Raw genomic sequence first — 15,703 nt, forward strand, 5'->3', positions numbered from 1 at the left:
AAAGCTATTGCAAAACAGTGAGCAGTTTCATTATTTATTAAGTCCTGCAAAGGACAAGGTACAGACTATGGACCCTGAGCACAGGAGGGCTTGTGTGGCTTAAGGGGCATTTGAATGGGACTTTGTGAGACAGATAGGCAACTCTCCTTTCTCTCTTCCATTGCCATGCTGAGGGCAGTAAATAACTAAGGTGACATCAGTCCCTCCCCTGGGTGATCACTGATCTAGAATCAGAGATGCACCCAGCAGCTGATAATTGTACGGTGTGTGTCATGCAGCCGGTGCTAAGCTTATGTAGGATTTGAGGGTAGCGTAGAGGAGACCATGGTTGAGTCTAGGAGGACTTCCTGTGGGAGGTGATGTCTGAGCTGGGTTTTTAAGGGTGTCTAGGAGTTCTTCCTGTTAAAAAATTAAGAATCATAAACCAGCCTAGTATTTCTGTGATGGATTGCTATAGTCAGTGCCTTGAAGAATGGTGGTGGTGGGGGGGGACCCAGTCTGCTTTAGGTTTATTTGGGGCCTGCAGAACCTAGGCTGAGTTTTGAAGCTTCAGCATAGTGCTTTTTGGGGGGAGTGGCAGTGGGGTCAGGGTCAGAGAAATGGAGTAGGCAATACTATCTGAAGTCAGCCAACCTGGGCCTCAAACCAGCACTGCTCTCCATAGCAATGGGGACTTTGACAAGTCTCCCATTGGGGGACTTGGGCCTGAGCATCTGGCAGGTCAGGGTCACTGTTTATTGAGGTGAGGAAGACTCTCGGAGTTGCTGGTTTGGGGGCACTTTAAGGTTGAGGTGCCCATTAGGTGAGAGTGGAGGTGTCCAGCATTCTGTGACGAGTCTTGAGGTCTGGGTGGAGAGGGAGGTGCCCCTGTGGGGGTCCCCAGTGTAAAGGTGGTGAGAGAGCCCCGAGGCAGGCAGGCTCAGCCTTGAGGGCCAATCACGGCACAGGCTGTGAGCTCAGGTCCAGGTCCTGTCCTCACCGGGGGGCCTCCTAGGAAGTGGGGGGGCCAGCCCTTCCAGAGAGAGAGGTCACGAGGTGCCAAGTGGTCCCATGGACCCCGGGGTGCACATCTCCTAAGGACAAGCAGCCTTGCCAGGAGCAGGGTTCAGGGGAGGCTTCCCGAAGAGGTGACCTTGAGCTGAGTCTTGCTTAACCGAGATCACTGTGGTTCCCTTCGCCACCTGACAACTCCAGCTTGCCCTGTAAGGCAGCTACTCCCCAGCAGCCTGCGGAGGGCTGGGGTCGTTTCCAGGTCCACACCAAGGCTGGGCCACCCTGAGGTCTTGATACCGGCCTCCCATCCAGGTAGGCCTGCCAGCTCCCACCTTCATCCCTCGGGCACTGCGGCGGGGCCCAGGGGACCGCAGCCGAAGAGGACCCTGGGGTGTCGGGGCTTTTCCTCCCTTTGTCCTCTTCTCTGTGTAGAGCTTCTAGGTCTTCCGATTCTCCCCACACGCTTACATCCTAGCTGTTTGATCGTTTGCTCAAATAAGATCCTTATGGTGTGACTGTTGCCAGCAGCACCGTTTGAAACCTGTTAGCTGAAACAAAAAGCATTCTCCGAGGGAAATGAAAGGCCTGACTTTTGAAATCTAAGTGTTCCTGTCCATCTGTCTTTTTTCAAATGGCCTCCATTTAAGCTCTTAAATGTGCTCTGAGTGCCCCTTCCACCAAGAATATTCTGGAGAATGTTATGATTTTCCCCCCAGCTACAATTACCCTGGCTCCGGGGCTAACGGCTTGAAATGCTGTCGTCTGTGAGCCAGGAGAAATGTGAGTTACAGGCTTCTTGAAAATTCCAGACCCCCAGTCTGCAGGAGAGATGGGCTCTGGTGTCTAATCAGGTCGCCTTCAAGTGAAAGCCAGCCAGGGCGGGTCTTCCAGGCCCACAGGAAGGCGATGCCGTTTACCTGGGCAGCAAAGGTCGGAGCCTGAGTGTTACAGGGAGACTCAGCGTGTCGGGGGTGGGGGTTCGGATTCTTGTGCCCAGACAGCTCTCCACTCCCACCGGAGAGTGGCAGTGCCAGGCCGAGTGTGCAGATAGAGGCGGCCACACTCTGCAGCTGCGTCTTTTGTCTCTGGGTTTGGGGAGACGCCTCGGCAGGCAGGGTAGAAAGTTGCCCCGTCTCTGCCGGTTTGCAGGACCACCGCAGACAGTGTTCCCGTGGGTCCTTTCTTCCCCCTCCGTGCTGTGAGCCACCGGCCCTTACTGCACACAACCTCGGTGCTACCAGCTTGGGTGTGAAGGCAACAGCCCAGGCCCCCTTCTCAGTTTTCTCGTAGTGCAGGGCAGGAGAAGGGTGGGGATATGGTAAGAATCAGCATCTATGTGGGCGGGAGGGGACAGGGCTCAAGGGCGTGAGGGTGGTTACCTCTGCTTCGGGGGATGGTGTTCGAGAACTGATTTATTCTTCGAACAACACTTTTCGGAATAAGTGTGGGGTTGGGTGTCGGGCTCTGTTCTAAATGCTGAGCACACAGCGGAGAACGGAAGACTTGCCTTGTCAGAGCTTAGGTTCTGGAGTTGGCTGGCTGAACTGAAATCGGTTCGAGTGAGATTAAATGAAAAGTTCAGTCCTCAGGTGGCACTTGCCACAGGTCCTCAGTAGCCACATGGCGCTCGTGGCTGCATTTGGACAGCGCAGTCACAGGGCATCTCTGTCGCTGCAGAAAGTTCCCTCAGCACAGTTCGGAAGGACGAACTGGACACAGCTGCCCGCCCTCGGAAAGGGCAGGTCTTCTCAACTTGCTGACTTAGGTGCCTGGTGTGGCACCCACTACCAAGAAGAAAGGTGTTTGTGCACAGAATTTGTTAAGACTGGGATTCAGAAGACAGTGGTGCCTTCTTCCTTACACCCACTCCACGTCGAAAGGTTCTTTTGAGTCCTCAGTGGTGTGGGGTTTCTTGTCGTAGGAGAAACGGGAAAGGTGCTGTGTCTTGGGTACAGCGGGCACATGGAGGTGTTTACGCCCGAGAGTGTAAAGGGCTTTGTCTGAGTTTCACACTGTCTTCTCCTTTCCATGCCTCTCACCTTTTTAATTCTTTTTCCTTCTGTGAACCCCCAGCTCTGTGAACGCCACCTACAGGATTTAATGAGTAGATATTGCCCTTATAGCCCCCTTCCCAGTACTCTTGGCGATTCAGTGCTTTCCTGATGTGGCAAAATGCACTGTAAGAAACGAGGCGAGTCCTGGGGCTGGCAAAGCGGGGGCCGGTTCTCATTACTCAGCAGTCCTCGTGTGCGCACGGCCCTTGGTGTTGGGAAGGCTGTGCTCTGTCCACACGGAGATCCCGATTGCTCAGATTCCCTGTGTGGAATCTGTGTCCTGGGGGGGGGGGCGAGTCTCTTGCCCACTTACGTAATGTCAGCTCTCTTCCTACTCCTTACTCGTGTTGGAAGGCCTTTGGAGTGAAAGTTTCTCCAGAGCTGCCAGCGGTCAAGGAAGAGAGAGAGGTGTCTATCAGTCCAAGGGTAAAAAAGAAAGGGCAGTTAGAAAAAGGGTAAGAAAGAGAAGTTACATTTGTTGGACGTGCACTGGATGCCAGGCTCTGGTCTCAGCACTTCTGATATTTCTCCTCCTTTGCTCCTCGTAACAGCCCTTTGGGTAGCAGACACCCAAGTCTGCCAGCTTTGCAGACTCTCTTTGCAGAGCCCTCACTCTGCAAACCTCAGGGAAGCCGGGTTTGTTGCCAGGGCCTGGAAAAATCTTTGCTGTGGGTAGTGGCTTTGTGTCTGAAGTTTCAGACAGCTGGGGCTTAGGCTCATGGGTCACAGGCTATGTCTCCCCAAAATGATAATGTTACCACTTCCCCTTTCCCCCCTCCAGGTCACCATGGAGTAACAAGTACGACCCTCCCTTGGAAGACGGGGCCATGCCCTCTGCTCGGCTGAGAAAGCTGGAGGTGGAAGCCAACAATGCCTTTGACCAGTACCGAGACCTGTGAGTCCCTCGCTCCCTGTGCACGTCAGCTCCTGTGGGTTTGATGAGTAAACCCATTGTGACTGAGTCAGGGCCAGGCCGGTGAGGCTCTCTTGAGCCTGTTACCTGGCTTGCCTAGAGTAGGTGCTGGGCGCTGGTTTTCCAATGGGGTTTGCCTGTGCGCTGCTCCGTGCGTGGTGCCTGGTGACAGCAAGTACCACTGGGACAGCACCTGCTGCGTGTAAGACATGGTGCCAGGCATTTCCTGCACGTCATCTCACCCTCACAAACATGACAGCCGAGGGAGTCCCCCGTGTTCAAATGACTGAACTAAGGCTCAGATAAAGGTGTTTGTCCAAGGGCGGGGGCAGAGCCAGGAATCAAACTCAAGTCTGTCTGTCTCCAAAGTCCCCTCCCTTCTTTGCTGCACCACGTGTCTGACCCAGGTCTCCGGTGCTCGGGGGCCTCGGCTTCCAGACCCGTCAGCAGGGCAGGACGGCTGAGCCCTTAGCGCAGCATGAGTGGACGTGCTGTTGGCCCCTGGGCTGCTCCTCGGGAAGTGGTTTTGCGGGCTCGGATTGGACACTTACCTCTTCTTTCTGCCCCTGTCCAGGCCTGCCTCCCATCACACCACCAAAAAGAGTGGCCACTTAACCGTCCTTGCAAGGGAAAGCTCCAGAAGAGGCCATCCTCTGCAGTGTTCCCTTTTAATTAACAGACTCTCGGTGTAGGTTAAGTTCTGTACCGATAGTACTGCGAACTTGTGAGACACCCAGCGCCACCTCAGCACGAACTCGGCCCTCTCGGGGGTGGGGGCTGGGGGGTGGCAGGCTCTTCTCTAAAAAGGCAGACAGTAAAAAGTTCAGGCTTTGCAGGCCTGTAAGTCACTATTACATATCGTCTGCTTTTTTTCCTTCTCTATTTTGTTTTATATTTCCCTTTAAAAGTGTAAAAACTACCTCTTGAGCAGAAGGTGGGTGGCCTTTGGCCCTCAGTTGGTATGTAGTCTGCGCCCTGAGTGGGATGCAGGCCGGAACCGGAAAGGAAGCAGCGTCGGAACTGCCGGCCGGTGCCGTCGGCGTTCCCCTGGCGTGAGCTCAGGTCCGCACTAGGCCGGGCAGTGGGGTGGGTTTCCACTTCATAGCAGGCTCCATCCAATGCATCTAATGAAGAATTTCTTTTAGAAGTTGGGCCAGGAGGAAAAGTGGCATTTCACTCCGATACACAGACATTTAAGCAGATGAGTGATGTTCAGAAGCGCGAGCCGTGACCACATGGCCGCCAGCATGTCCTTCACCCCAAGTGCACTGCTTCGTAACCAGTGTTCTCTGTCACATGCTGGTATTTCATCCATGTTATCTTGTCCCTGTTTTACAGATGAGGAGACTGTGGCTCCGAGAAGCTAAATGATTCAGACTAGGCCACAGGAAGTAGAGGTGAAAAGCTAGGATTTAAATTTGTATTTGCCTGGTTTCCACAAATTATTGGTTTTCTCAGCTAAACTCGATTTCCCAGTTTAAAAAGCTCTTACATCTAGAACTCTGTTCTGTTGTAGAATAGCTCCTTCGCCAGATGCTGAGAAGTTGACTCATTGCCATCTCACGGTTTATTTGTAGTTGTTTTTACTTCTTCTTTTACCCAGCCATTTGGCAAGAAGCCAGTCCAGCAATTAAGAATTTCCAAGTGGGATCAGTTTTGTATTATAGTGATGATTTGATAATAAAGTAGCAGTGATGAGAAGAGCAGTTACCAGCCGGGGACTGTGCAAACACAGTGTTAACTGTCTCCCAGTCTTGATCTCATTTGATCTTCCCAGTGGCCCGTGAGAGAGGATTCTCCCTGTTTTACAGATGAGTTAATGGGATCAGAGAGGTGAAGGAGCTTGCCCATGTTCACGCAGCCAGCAAGGGGTGGACCCGGGCTACTGAGCCATCCTTATCCAACTCCAGAGGCCACAGAGTATTCATTTACTCGGCTGACACTTGAGGGTTTGCCATGAGCCAGGTGCTTGCTGAGGACCAGGGTTGCGGCCTTCAGCCCCGCTGACCAAAGTCCTGCCTGAACGGCACATCACCAAGGAAAGGCAAACAATGTGACCAAGTGCCACAGCGGGCGACAGGATGGGGAGTGACTCACTGCCGTAAGGAGAGCAGTGGAGAAAGGCCTGTGCAGGAGGTGATGTCGAGCCGAGGTCTGATGTTCAGAGGGGGCGGCCGTGCCCTGGTGGGAAGAAGTGGTCCAGGCAGAGGGCTGCTCGTGCAGGCGGCTCTTCTGGCTTCTTACCAGTGTGGATGTTTAGGCTGTGATTTCCTGAACAGGGTGATGCAGAAGTGTTGCTTTGTGCTGTCCTTCAAAGCCAGACCTGGGGAGGCGCCCGGTTTCATCTTTGACTTTTCCTCCCTTTCTTTACCCCTCCCACCTTGCTGGTTCCTGTACACGATGCCCCTCACTTCACAATGGGGTCATACTAGGGTGAAAGTGCATTTAATACACCGGCTGCGCGTCCCGCGTAGCCTAGCCTGCCACAGACGTGTGCCTGCGGTTGGGCAGCTGAGTTTCATCTCGAAGCAGCAGCCGTCTTCTTAGCAGAAGCAGGAGACGCAGGCGGGCGTTTCGTAGACACGATGGGATATAAAAATACAAATACATTATCCGGAAAATGCCGGCCACTCAGTACGCTGTCGAGTGTTGGTTGTTCACCCCCATGATCACAGAGCTGAGTGGGCACTCGGGGTTGCAGTCCAGCATTGCAGGAGAGTCTTACACAGCACACACTGCTAGTCTGGGAAAAGGTCCAGCTTCCGAGTTTGGTTTCTACTGAATGTGCATACCGCTTTCGCAGAAGCATAAAGTCAAGGGTCATAAGAGGGGAACTGCCTGTATAAAGACACAGGGTCACTCTCGGTGTGTGCCTCTGTGGGAGCTTGATTGCCTGGTGTCCGGAGTATTTCCCTATTGTCATTTAAAAAAATCCTCGGAGTAATCCCTTAATCTGTGAGTGTGACCCCGGGGGTATCTCACTACACGGTGGGCCTGACCCCGGAGGAGGCTTCCCCTTTGAGGCCAGTGTCCCTTTTCCTGGCAGTTTAGAAGCTTTAATGAGTGTATGTCTGTGTGTCTTCACGTGCACTCTTTTTTGAAAGTGAGCCGACCTGCGGGTGGGGTTGAGAGTGGTGACGGGACAGCTTCCCCTGTCTGTCCGTGGAAGTTACACTGGTCAGGACAGGCCCTGAGGTTCCCTGACAGCTCATGGTGGTGGGATCCCGGCCCGGAGAGTCCTCTTCTGTCCCTGGCAGCGTCATTGTGCTGCTTCAGCTGGAGGCGGAGGACAGGGAGTTCGGTTCTTCCTGTGTGACAGCAGCCGCAGGCCACTGGAGAGATGCTGGTCAGAGCTGTCATTGGGGACCCCAGGTCATCAGTCTACACACCCAGTGTTGTCAGGGTGCACTGGGGACGCTCTTCCGGGACCACGTGAGGACCGTTCTCCCCGCTGGACCGCACGTGCTGAGCCACACCATTCCGGGCTGTGAGTTGTCGGTGGTCATGCTGGTGGCTGAGGGTGGGGCCTGGAGCATGAGCTCTTTTCCCCGTGGTTTCAGGACAGATGGAAGTCAGCCAGGGACTGGGAGGCCTTGTCTCTGCCTGCGGCAGCTCAGGCCAATGGTTACTCTGGGATTTCTAGGGACCAGACTGTTCCCTGGCTGAAGGTACAGTGGGTCACACCTCCTTTTCATCCTTCGTCCCGGCCCTTCCCCAGTGGACTGACTCAGCCCATCCTCAGGAATACTCGATCGTCGTCAGCCCAGGGGGTGAAGCCGTGGAGCTGTAATTGTCCATGTGTGCCCCTTTCACGTTCGCCAGTGGGCTCCGTGAAGGCCGCTCTGAGGGGAGACATCCCCCCCCCCCGCCCCCCGCTCCGCCAACCCGATGACACTGCCACATGGTCGCTGGCTCTGGTCGCTCTGATCTGCTGCATGAGGGGCCTCGAAGTGCTCTGTGTCCTGGGTCTTGTGAGAGAAGCCATGAGCAGGGCCGCCCTCTCTCGACAGCACGCCTGACCCCCATGCTAATTGGGACCCGACGACCAGGTGTTTCTGAATCCTTGGATCCTGATGAATGGCAGTTAGGACTGGGTTTGGCTTGTGCTCTGGCCTCTCGCCCTCTCGCCACCTCAGGTGACCGAGCGCTGCCAGACTTGGGCACGTTGGGGCCCAGGGTCCTCTTGTGGCGAGTGCTGTGCTATAGGGGGCCTTCAGCGCGGCCTGCTCTGTGGACCGCTCACTGGAAGGACCTTGCCTTGTCCTGGAGGCCGGCAGTGCGCTCTCCTGCTCCACGGTGTTGTCCCCGCCTCCCCGCCCGACACGCACACACTGTGCTTTAAAACTGAACCTGGGGCACTTCTGCCAACACCCAGTACACAGGCAGACACGGCCCCGCCAGCTCGGGCAGGGGGTGCGCGCACGTGCAGTGGAGACCTGGCGTCCTGCTTCCCTCGCCTCCCTGTGTCTTGTGGGTCTGTCAGCCTTGCTTACCCTTGACATTCTCCTGAAGGAGACGAGGGGAAGGAGACCCCAGTGACGTGCCGACACTCAGAGCTGAAACAGGCTAGAGCCGCACCAGGTCTCTCCGGGGGGGGGGGGGCACTCTCCCCGCCAGAGGCTCCTCTCCCGCGAGCATCCCGAGAGGAGGCCTTGCTCCCGGGCCTGTGAGGGCTTTGACTTTGCAGGGAATTAGAATTAATTGCCAGCACATGGAGTTGGTATGATCTGGGCGCGGGAGCTGATTGACTAGCAGGCCTTCCGGCTTGTAATGCTGTTGGGGTGTGGCGTCCCCTCTCCCCTGCCTGCACTCGGCATTTCTCCGTGATGCAGTAAATGTGCCAGCAGGCGGGGGTGTGACTCCTCCCGGGGAGGGGGGGCAAGAGGCGAGTAGGGACAGAGCTGTGTGTCCGGCACGATCCCTTTGAAGCCAGCCGCCAGTTCCTTTTGTTGACCCTATTGCTCGGAGCTCTGCTACATACTTGCCCCTCGCCCCTCACTCCCCCCACACACACTTACCAGTTTCTAGTTTGCCATTAGTGGCAGGAAGAGCCATGGTGGTAACTTCCCCCAGTCAGGGAACTGTCAGGGAACTGTTCCTGTGACCCAGACAACACTGTTGTTTTTAAAAAGTTATTTACTTTTAGAGAGAGGGGAAGGGAGGGAGAAGGAGGGAGAGAAACACTGATGTGTGAGAGAGATATATCAGTCAGTTGCCTCTCGTGCACCCCAGGCTGTGGACAAGTCTTAAACAATCCAGGCATGTGCCCTGACTGGGAATTGAACTGGCAACCCTTTGGTTAACAGGCCGGTGCCTGATCCGCTGAGCCACAGCAGCCAGGGTGACAGACACTCTCCTCGCCCCCCGTTTTTAGATTAAAATACATTTGCTGAGGACAGGCGTGTTCTGCTGGGGCTGGGTGAACTCATTACCTACTCAGAAGTCATTTTGAATTTCATCAGTTTCCTCCCCCACAACCCCCCCATGTTGGTCCCCAACGTCCAGACCACTCTCATTCTTCTCTGCCAAGCCCCGGGTGGTTCTCCACCTCTGGCTCACAGGCCCCGCTCAGTCCAGGGAGTGCCATTGGGACACAGCACTGGGGGGGTCGCTGGAAGGGCAGGCTCCGGGGGCGGGGGGCTCGTGGGGTCACTTCTCTCCCAGCAGAGTTGACTCTGCTTTTTTAGGTCCAAGCCTAGGAAAGCCTGTCAGTTATAGAACCTCATCACATGACCCGAATCTTCCTTCATTCCTTAATTAATTTTTTAGAGAGAAATGTGGGTTTGTTTTTCTGTTTGTTTATACATTTACTGGTTGCTCTGTATGTGCCCTGGCCAGAGATCGAACCTGCAGCCTTGGTGCATCGGGACAGCACTCAAACCGTCTGAGCTACTGGCCAGGGGTAGGCACTTGCAGCTGCCAGAGAAACATCTCTCATGTGGTGTGAGGCACCATTCGTCTGCCGTGAACCCCAAGATCAGTGCTGTGATTTTTCAAGTTCCCAGAGAAGTGGGGAGCCCTCATGCTCTGGCTTTCACGTCTCACTGTTGCCGCTGGCGGCCCGGGCTGTGCCGAGACCAGATGTTCTGGCTGAGGGGCTGGCACCGCTTTCCCCCACGATGATGACTCCCATGTGTGCCAGACATCTTGCCCCGCACTCTGCAGGCCTGGGCTCTTGGCTTGCAGCAGATAATACCTTCAAACATGCGGTTGCAATTTATTGGCCTTATAAGTTAATTTTAGTGGGTGTGCAATTGATTGAAATCAGAGCTTAAATGAAGGCCAGAGCTGGGGGAGGAGAGTCGAGGGGCGGGAAGGCGTGTTGTGTTCTTCTTTGCTTTAGGTCTGCGATAATCTTCAAAGGCTTTAATTAGCTTTTCTAATCAGCCCTTCTTGTCTGGAAGAAGTTTACAGAAGGAGACAAGGCTGGCACCATGTGCAAGTCCCGGGAGCCCACGGGCTTTCCTGGAAGTAGCCGGGTACCTAGGAGATGAGCTCCCCCCGGCCACTGCCTCCTCTCCCCTTCCTGGGGCCACGTTAGAGTGGGGCTGTTTCCACTCCTTCCTTCCATTGTCCATCCCTGTTTCGTTTGGCATTTGAGCTACACTGGCCCAGGGAGGACAGGGGCATCCATATTTGCGTGTGACAGAAAGTCCATTGCCTTGTTTTTCTGGGTGCCTAAAACTCCATGTGTCCAGCTGCCTCCCCCAGCCTTGGGCTTGGGCCCCGAGGGCTGTGCCTTCCTTGGACGGGAACGTTGGGCCTGGGGACTTCGCTGTTTCCGCTCTGGCGGGGATTGTAGAAGGCAGCGCACAATCTTCTGAAGAGACGAAAGTCACAGGATCTGGGAAGCAGGTGACTGATGGTGGGTGGGAGTGCCCAGCAGGAGGTGCAGGCACCCCCTCTGAAATCTGTGATGCCCCACACTGTCCAGGTCAGAGTGCAGAATGGGGAGGATTTGGGCTTTGAAAGAAATTTGGACTTGGTTCTCTGTTCTGCTTTTACTTGCTGACTGACTGACTGACTTGGGTCAGGTAAGTAAGCTTTCTGAGCCTCTCTTGCAAAGGTACCGGTGCCTGTCTTAGGGGCAGAGGGGGTGTTCAGTGAGGGAGTGTCCACTGCAGGTCCCCTCCATATGGCACCCTAAGACCGCGGTGCAGGGTCTGGTTGCCTTGGCATGCACTGTTCGATTCTGTCTGCTGAAAGAAGGTTAAGTGGAAAGCAGGACTGTGAAGAAGGCAGGTTTGCTCCAAACACGATCCCCGAGTCAGCGTCGGGACCCTGGTTCCCCCAGAGTTCCTGGGCTCCTTCAGCCGGGTGGAAACGGTCATGCTTTGGGTTGTGCAGTCCACGTGCTGGGTGAAGACGCCATCTGGAAGCAAGGACCAGCTCCCTCTGGTGGCCAAGCTCCTGCCAGGGACCCTGTGCTCCCAGGCTGTGGGCAGATCCTGTCTTGGGGGGAGCTGCTTTGTAGAAGTGTCCAGGATGGGTGGTCTTCTGGAGTCCAGCCACAGGTCTCAGCCACCTCACCGAGGTGGGGAACCCTGCTTTTCAGAATTCCCAGTGCCAGGTACTTAGTGCCATGCCCCAAGGGACGATTGTTGGCCACTCCTCTGTTCCTTCTTTGAGCCTCTCCTCCGCCGGAGGCAGCATTGCGTACAGTGGTCTGGTTGCCTGTGTGTGTTTAACTCACTTAAACTCAACCTCGCAGGCTGGGCCAGAGCCACGCGGGGCCAGCCACACCCTGGGCCCAGCCCCAGCTGTCCACTTCCAGGCTCGGTGACTTGGGTGCATCCCTTTCCTCTCTCCAAGTGTCACTGTTCTCAATTGTAATGTATGCAAAGCCCCTGATCCAGAATGGGTTTTCAGAAATGGCAGCACTTGGCTTTGGACTTCCAGAAGGCCTCGATGTCCGCACTCGCATGAGCTGGGGGCTAAGCGGGAATGGCAGTGCTTTCATAGGCAGTGCAGAGAGGCCGAAGGTGGTCATGGTGGCTCTGAGCACAGACAGTTTGGGCAGACCCCAGAGCCAGATTGGCAGCCCTTGCTGCAGCACCATTGTTTCCAAATAGGCCTTCAGTATTTCTCTTCAGGTTTGGGGGCGGCGGACGGAGTGGGGAAGCCTTGGAAAGAGAGACCGTAAAGCACAGCAGCCGCGGTCCAGATGTGGACTTCTAAGTGCTACTGGCATTAAAGTCGCACTTGCCTAAGCCCATTGGTATGTGTGCTCAGGGAGGGATGCACCTGTGTGTCCTGCAAGGAATTGGGGCAGAATACCTGTCCTGGGTCCTTGGACAGACTAGGACATACTGCACAGGCTGTGGTGGAGAGGGCGATCAGCTTTCCACAACAGAGCTGGACCCGGCCAGCCCATGGCCAAGTGTTGACCTGTCTCCATCTGGTGCGGAGCCAGCTCCAGCCCCCTGGGCGGTGGGTGTGGGGCTGTGTTCACAGAGCAGGCAGAACCTCGCTGCCTGGACAGTTCAGAACACGCCAAGGTTAGGAGGAGAGGGGGGAAGATCTGCCCTCTCAGCCCTGGGAGGAAGACCATGTGGATGTGAGCATGGCTGTGTGCCCTGTGTGCTCCTTAGCCGGGACCTCCGGCTGCTATCGCCGGTGCTCTTTCTGGTGCATCCATGAGGTGGGGGGAGGACCCACGTGTCCCAGCCCCTCCTGGCTGGTGGGCCCTCTGCCATATTCTGTGGGCTTTCCAGAGGCTGCACCCGTCAGGCAGCACCCACACCCTCCTGTTGGACAGGAGGTGCACTTAGCTTCTTCGGACAGGGGCCCGTTTGGAGCCAGAGCCGAAGGACCACTGGCCTGCACTGCGGGGAAGGCAGCCAGGTGTCGGATGCGTCTCCAAGCAAATTGGAGGTTTTTCTTCTTTCCTGGAGGGGAATTGAATTGTTCCCACCTGTGGGTACCAGGTGCCTTTTGTGTTATAAGGACATTAAGGATGATCAGACAAAGCAAACTACTGCTAGTAGCTGGGGGGGTTGTTTTCTTTTTTAGACTGGGAGAAAACACACAGGTTTTGTCTTGGGGCTCCGCCTCTGGGCTGCAGGTGCTCTCCCCGTCTCTGCCACAGTCAGCCATCGGCCTGGCAGTTTCTGACTGAACGAGTGCTCGTGAGACTTCCTCGCTGTTGTCCTGACCGAGTGTCGTTACAGTGAAGAGTGTCCCTCCTGACCATTTGTCACAGCTCTTGCTGCTACTCTGCAGTGAGATCTTAGAAGCAGAACAGACTGCGGGCGTGACGGAGGCCAGAGGGTTAGGAAGTGAGGATCTCTTGGGTTGGTGGTGGCAGTGGGCCTCGTGAGGGCCGGTGTCTAGGCTCGGCCCTGGCGACGAGACGGATTCCACTTGTTTTCATTGCACTGACATTTAAGTTTTTAGTCTGGACCCTTCCTCCGGCGTTTTGGACAAGCCCATGTCTATCCCCTCTATCTCTCCTTCATCCACCCTACCGAGTCTTCCAGAATTGAGGCCATGGTCATTTCCGATCTGTGTCCCGCTCCTTAACGGAAAGGGGTGTTCAGACGAGAGTCAGTCTTCCCCCAGAAGTTGACCACCAGCTGCCTGTAGAAGCCTCACTCCAGCCAACAGCACTCTCTAGAAAGTTTTGAATTCTGAGGTTTGAAGAGGAGGTCCTTGGCAGAAGATACGTTGTAATGGTGAAGGCTGTCTGTGGATTGAATGGGACAGATTTGAGTGCAGAGTGGTATACTCAGGTCCAGTACACCCAGTTCTTAAACGTATAGGATGTGGGAGGCAGTTTCCTGACAACACGTAAGACAGATACTGTATTCGAGACGAGGGCCAGCTCAGGATGTGGTGGTGTGTCTGAGGCACCGTGGCCGGTCAGGCGCACTCAGTCTTGTGTCCCAGATTGGACAGGTGCCTCCGCAGTGAGAGTCGTGCTGGCTGCACCTGCAGTCAGGTGTTGGTTTCTGTTCTCGTGCCCATGAGGAGGAGGATAGCTATGGTATGGGGACTTCAAGTCACGTCTTACAAGGAGTAGCGTAAGGTGGGAAGGTCAAAAGGTAGAAACCTTGGGGCTTATTTGAGCCATGTTCAGATATTCAAAGGGGGGCTGCATGAGGAGAGGGCACCGAGTTCTTGTTTTGTGCGGTTCCTGAAGGCAGTAGGTAGTTTTCACCCAGGTCCAGGGAGGACTATTTGAGTTATTCAAAAGGGAAGTGGTTGTTTTGGGAAAGTAGTGAGTTCCTTGTCACTAGAAGCATGCAAGCAGGGTTTTGATCCACCTTGATTAAACTGTTAGGAATTTGCGCTGTGGTGCTGAGTCTGCCTCGTGCAGGCCCTGGTGCATTGGTACCAAATAAATATTTCTTGCCTTCCTCTTGGCTTGATTTAATGAAGTGACTGCAGGAGAGAGCCCCTCACACTTCATCACCTGGGGGATGTGCTCCCTGACTTGCCTGAGTTTGGGGGCTGTTGCCTGTGCCTCTGCATGGCCGGTGGCATCGTGTTGCCCCCCAGCCCAGTCCTGTGAAGGTAGCCTGGCCCATTTGTGGCTAAAAGACTGCGACCGAGCGACCCTGAGAAGGACCTCCCAGCAGGTCCTTCTGGCTTTGGTTCCTTTGCGGAGGGCTGTGGCCCGTGACTCGTTTTGGGGGACCTCTGTATTAGAAGCACAAATCTGGCTGTTCTCCCAGGAGGCGATTCGAAAAGAAGGACTAAAGGCCAACTTCGGAGTCCGTTCCAGCCCATCTTTCCTGTTCCACTTGCAGTCAGTCCAGTGTCGGCCAAGACTGGGAATTGGCTAATGCACAGCTGCAGCTCACGTTCCCGAAACCAGTTCCATCCCCGGGCTCCTCGCGGTCCTCGGCTTCAAGCACTGCATAAAGCTTCGGGAGCCGGCGTGTTTTCTTTTCTTCTTCTGTTGTGAAGTAGGTCATTTTGAGTGTGAAGTATTATGTCTTTTTCTCTTTTTTCTCCTTTCCCCAGAAGTCCTGTGGTTGAAGAGTTATGGTTGTAGAATCTGTACATGTGACTCTGACATTATCAAAGCGGAAGAGTGATTTTCAAGGACAAACAACATAGAACTCTAAGAATTACTGACACATTAGGCTTTTAGTTGGTCCAAGTTCAGGAAATCTAACTGGTGACAGAGAATAATAAACTCAACCAGGTGCTTAATTGTAATTGACTTTGCTGGTAAATTCTCAGCTCCACCTGAGGGTCTTGTGTTTTGCTTCCGGCTTGCCCAGCACAGAGGGTCCCCTGGCGACCAGATCTTTTGGCGTTTATAAAGCCAACCTAGAGCAGCCCCTCTGTCCTAGTTCCAGCTGTTGAATTCCCTGCCGTTCTGTTTGCCTTGGGAAACGTCAACATTCTCGGGGAAAAGACTTGAAAGCCACCAACACTGCGTGTAGGGCCCGTGTCGCTCGGTTGACACTCTCTCTGTCTGTGGACCCCAGCAGTTTTGCTCCAGTTTTTCCTTGGTTGATCTGACCCCTCTCCCTGACATTTCTGGAGCTTCCAGGAGCCCCACCGCTGCGTGGCTCGAGACTTTCCGAGGCGGCTTCTCCACCGTCTCCCTGACAGCAGCCCCTGTGTTGTCTGTCTGGCTAATGGGTCACACGCCCTTCTCCCCTTGTGTGTGGGATGCTAGTGAAGGGAAAGGCTGGCTCTTGTGCTTGGGTCCCCACGCTGTGAAGGTGCTCTCTGAGCATCCCGCCTGACCGGACACCGCCCTGTGGGAGGAGGGCGGGGGTTGGAA

At 54.9% G+C, this 15,703-nt stretch overlaps 1 protein-coding gene across 3 annotated transcripts in view; it reads left to right on the forward strand.

The window, feature by feature from the left end:
* The window catches only part of CAPZB (capping actin protein of muscle Z-line subunit beta), a 124,565-nt gene that overhangs the window by 87,520 nt on the left and 21,342 nt on the right, over positions 1-15,703 (forward strand). For all 3 annotated transcript variants that reach the window (XM_053660231.1, XM_053660230.1, XM_053660232.1), the window contains exon 4: positions 3,829-3,942. In XM_053660231.1, coding sequence (XP_053516206.1) covers positions 3,829-3,942 — 114 coding nt within the window. The remainder of the gene's footprint in view (positions 1-3,828; positions 3,943-15,703) is intronic.

This window comes from Artibeus jamaicensis, unplaced genomic scaffold, assembly GCF_021234435.1.
Source record: "Artibeus jamaicensis isolate MK-2021 breed Jamaican fruit bat unplaced genomic scaffold, CSHL_Jam_final scaffold_847, whole genome shotgun sequence".
NCBI classification, from domain to species: Eukaryota; Metazoa; Chordata; class Mammalia; order Chiroptera; family Phyllostomidae; genus Artibeus; species Artibeus jamaicensis.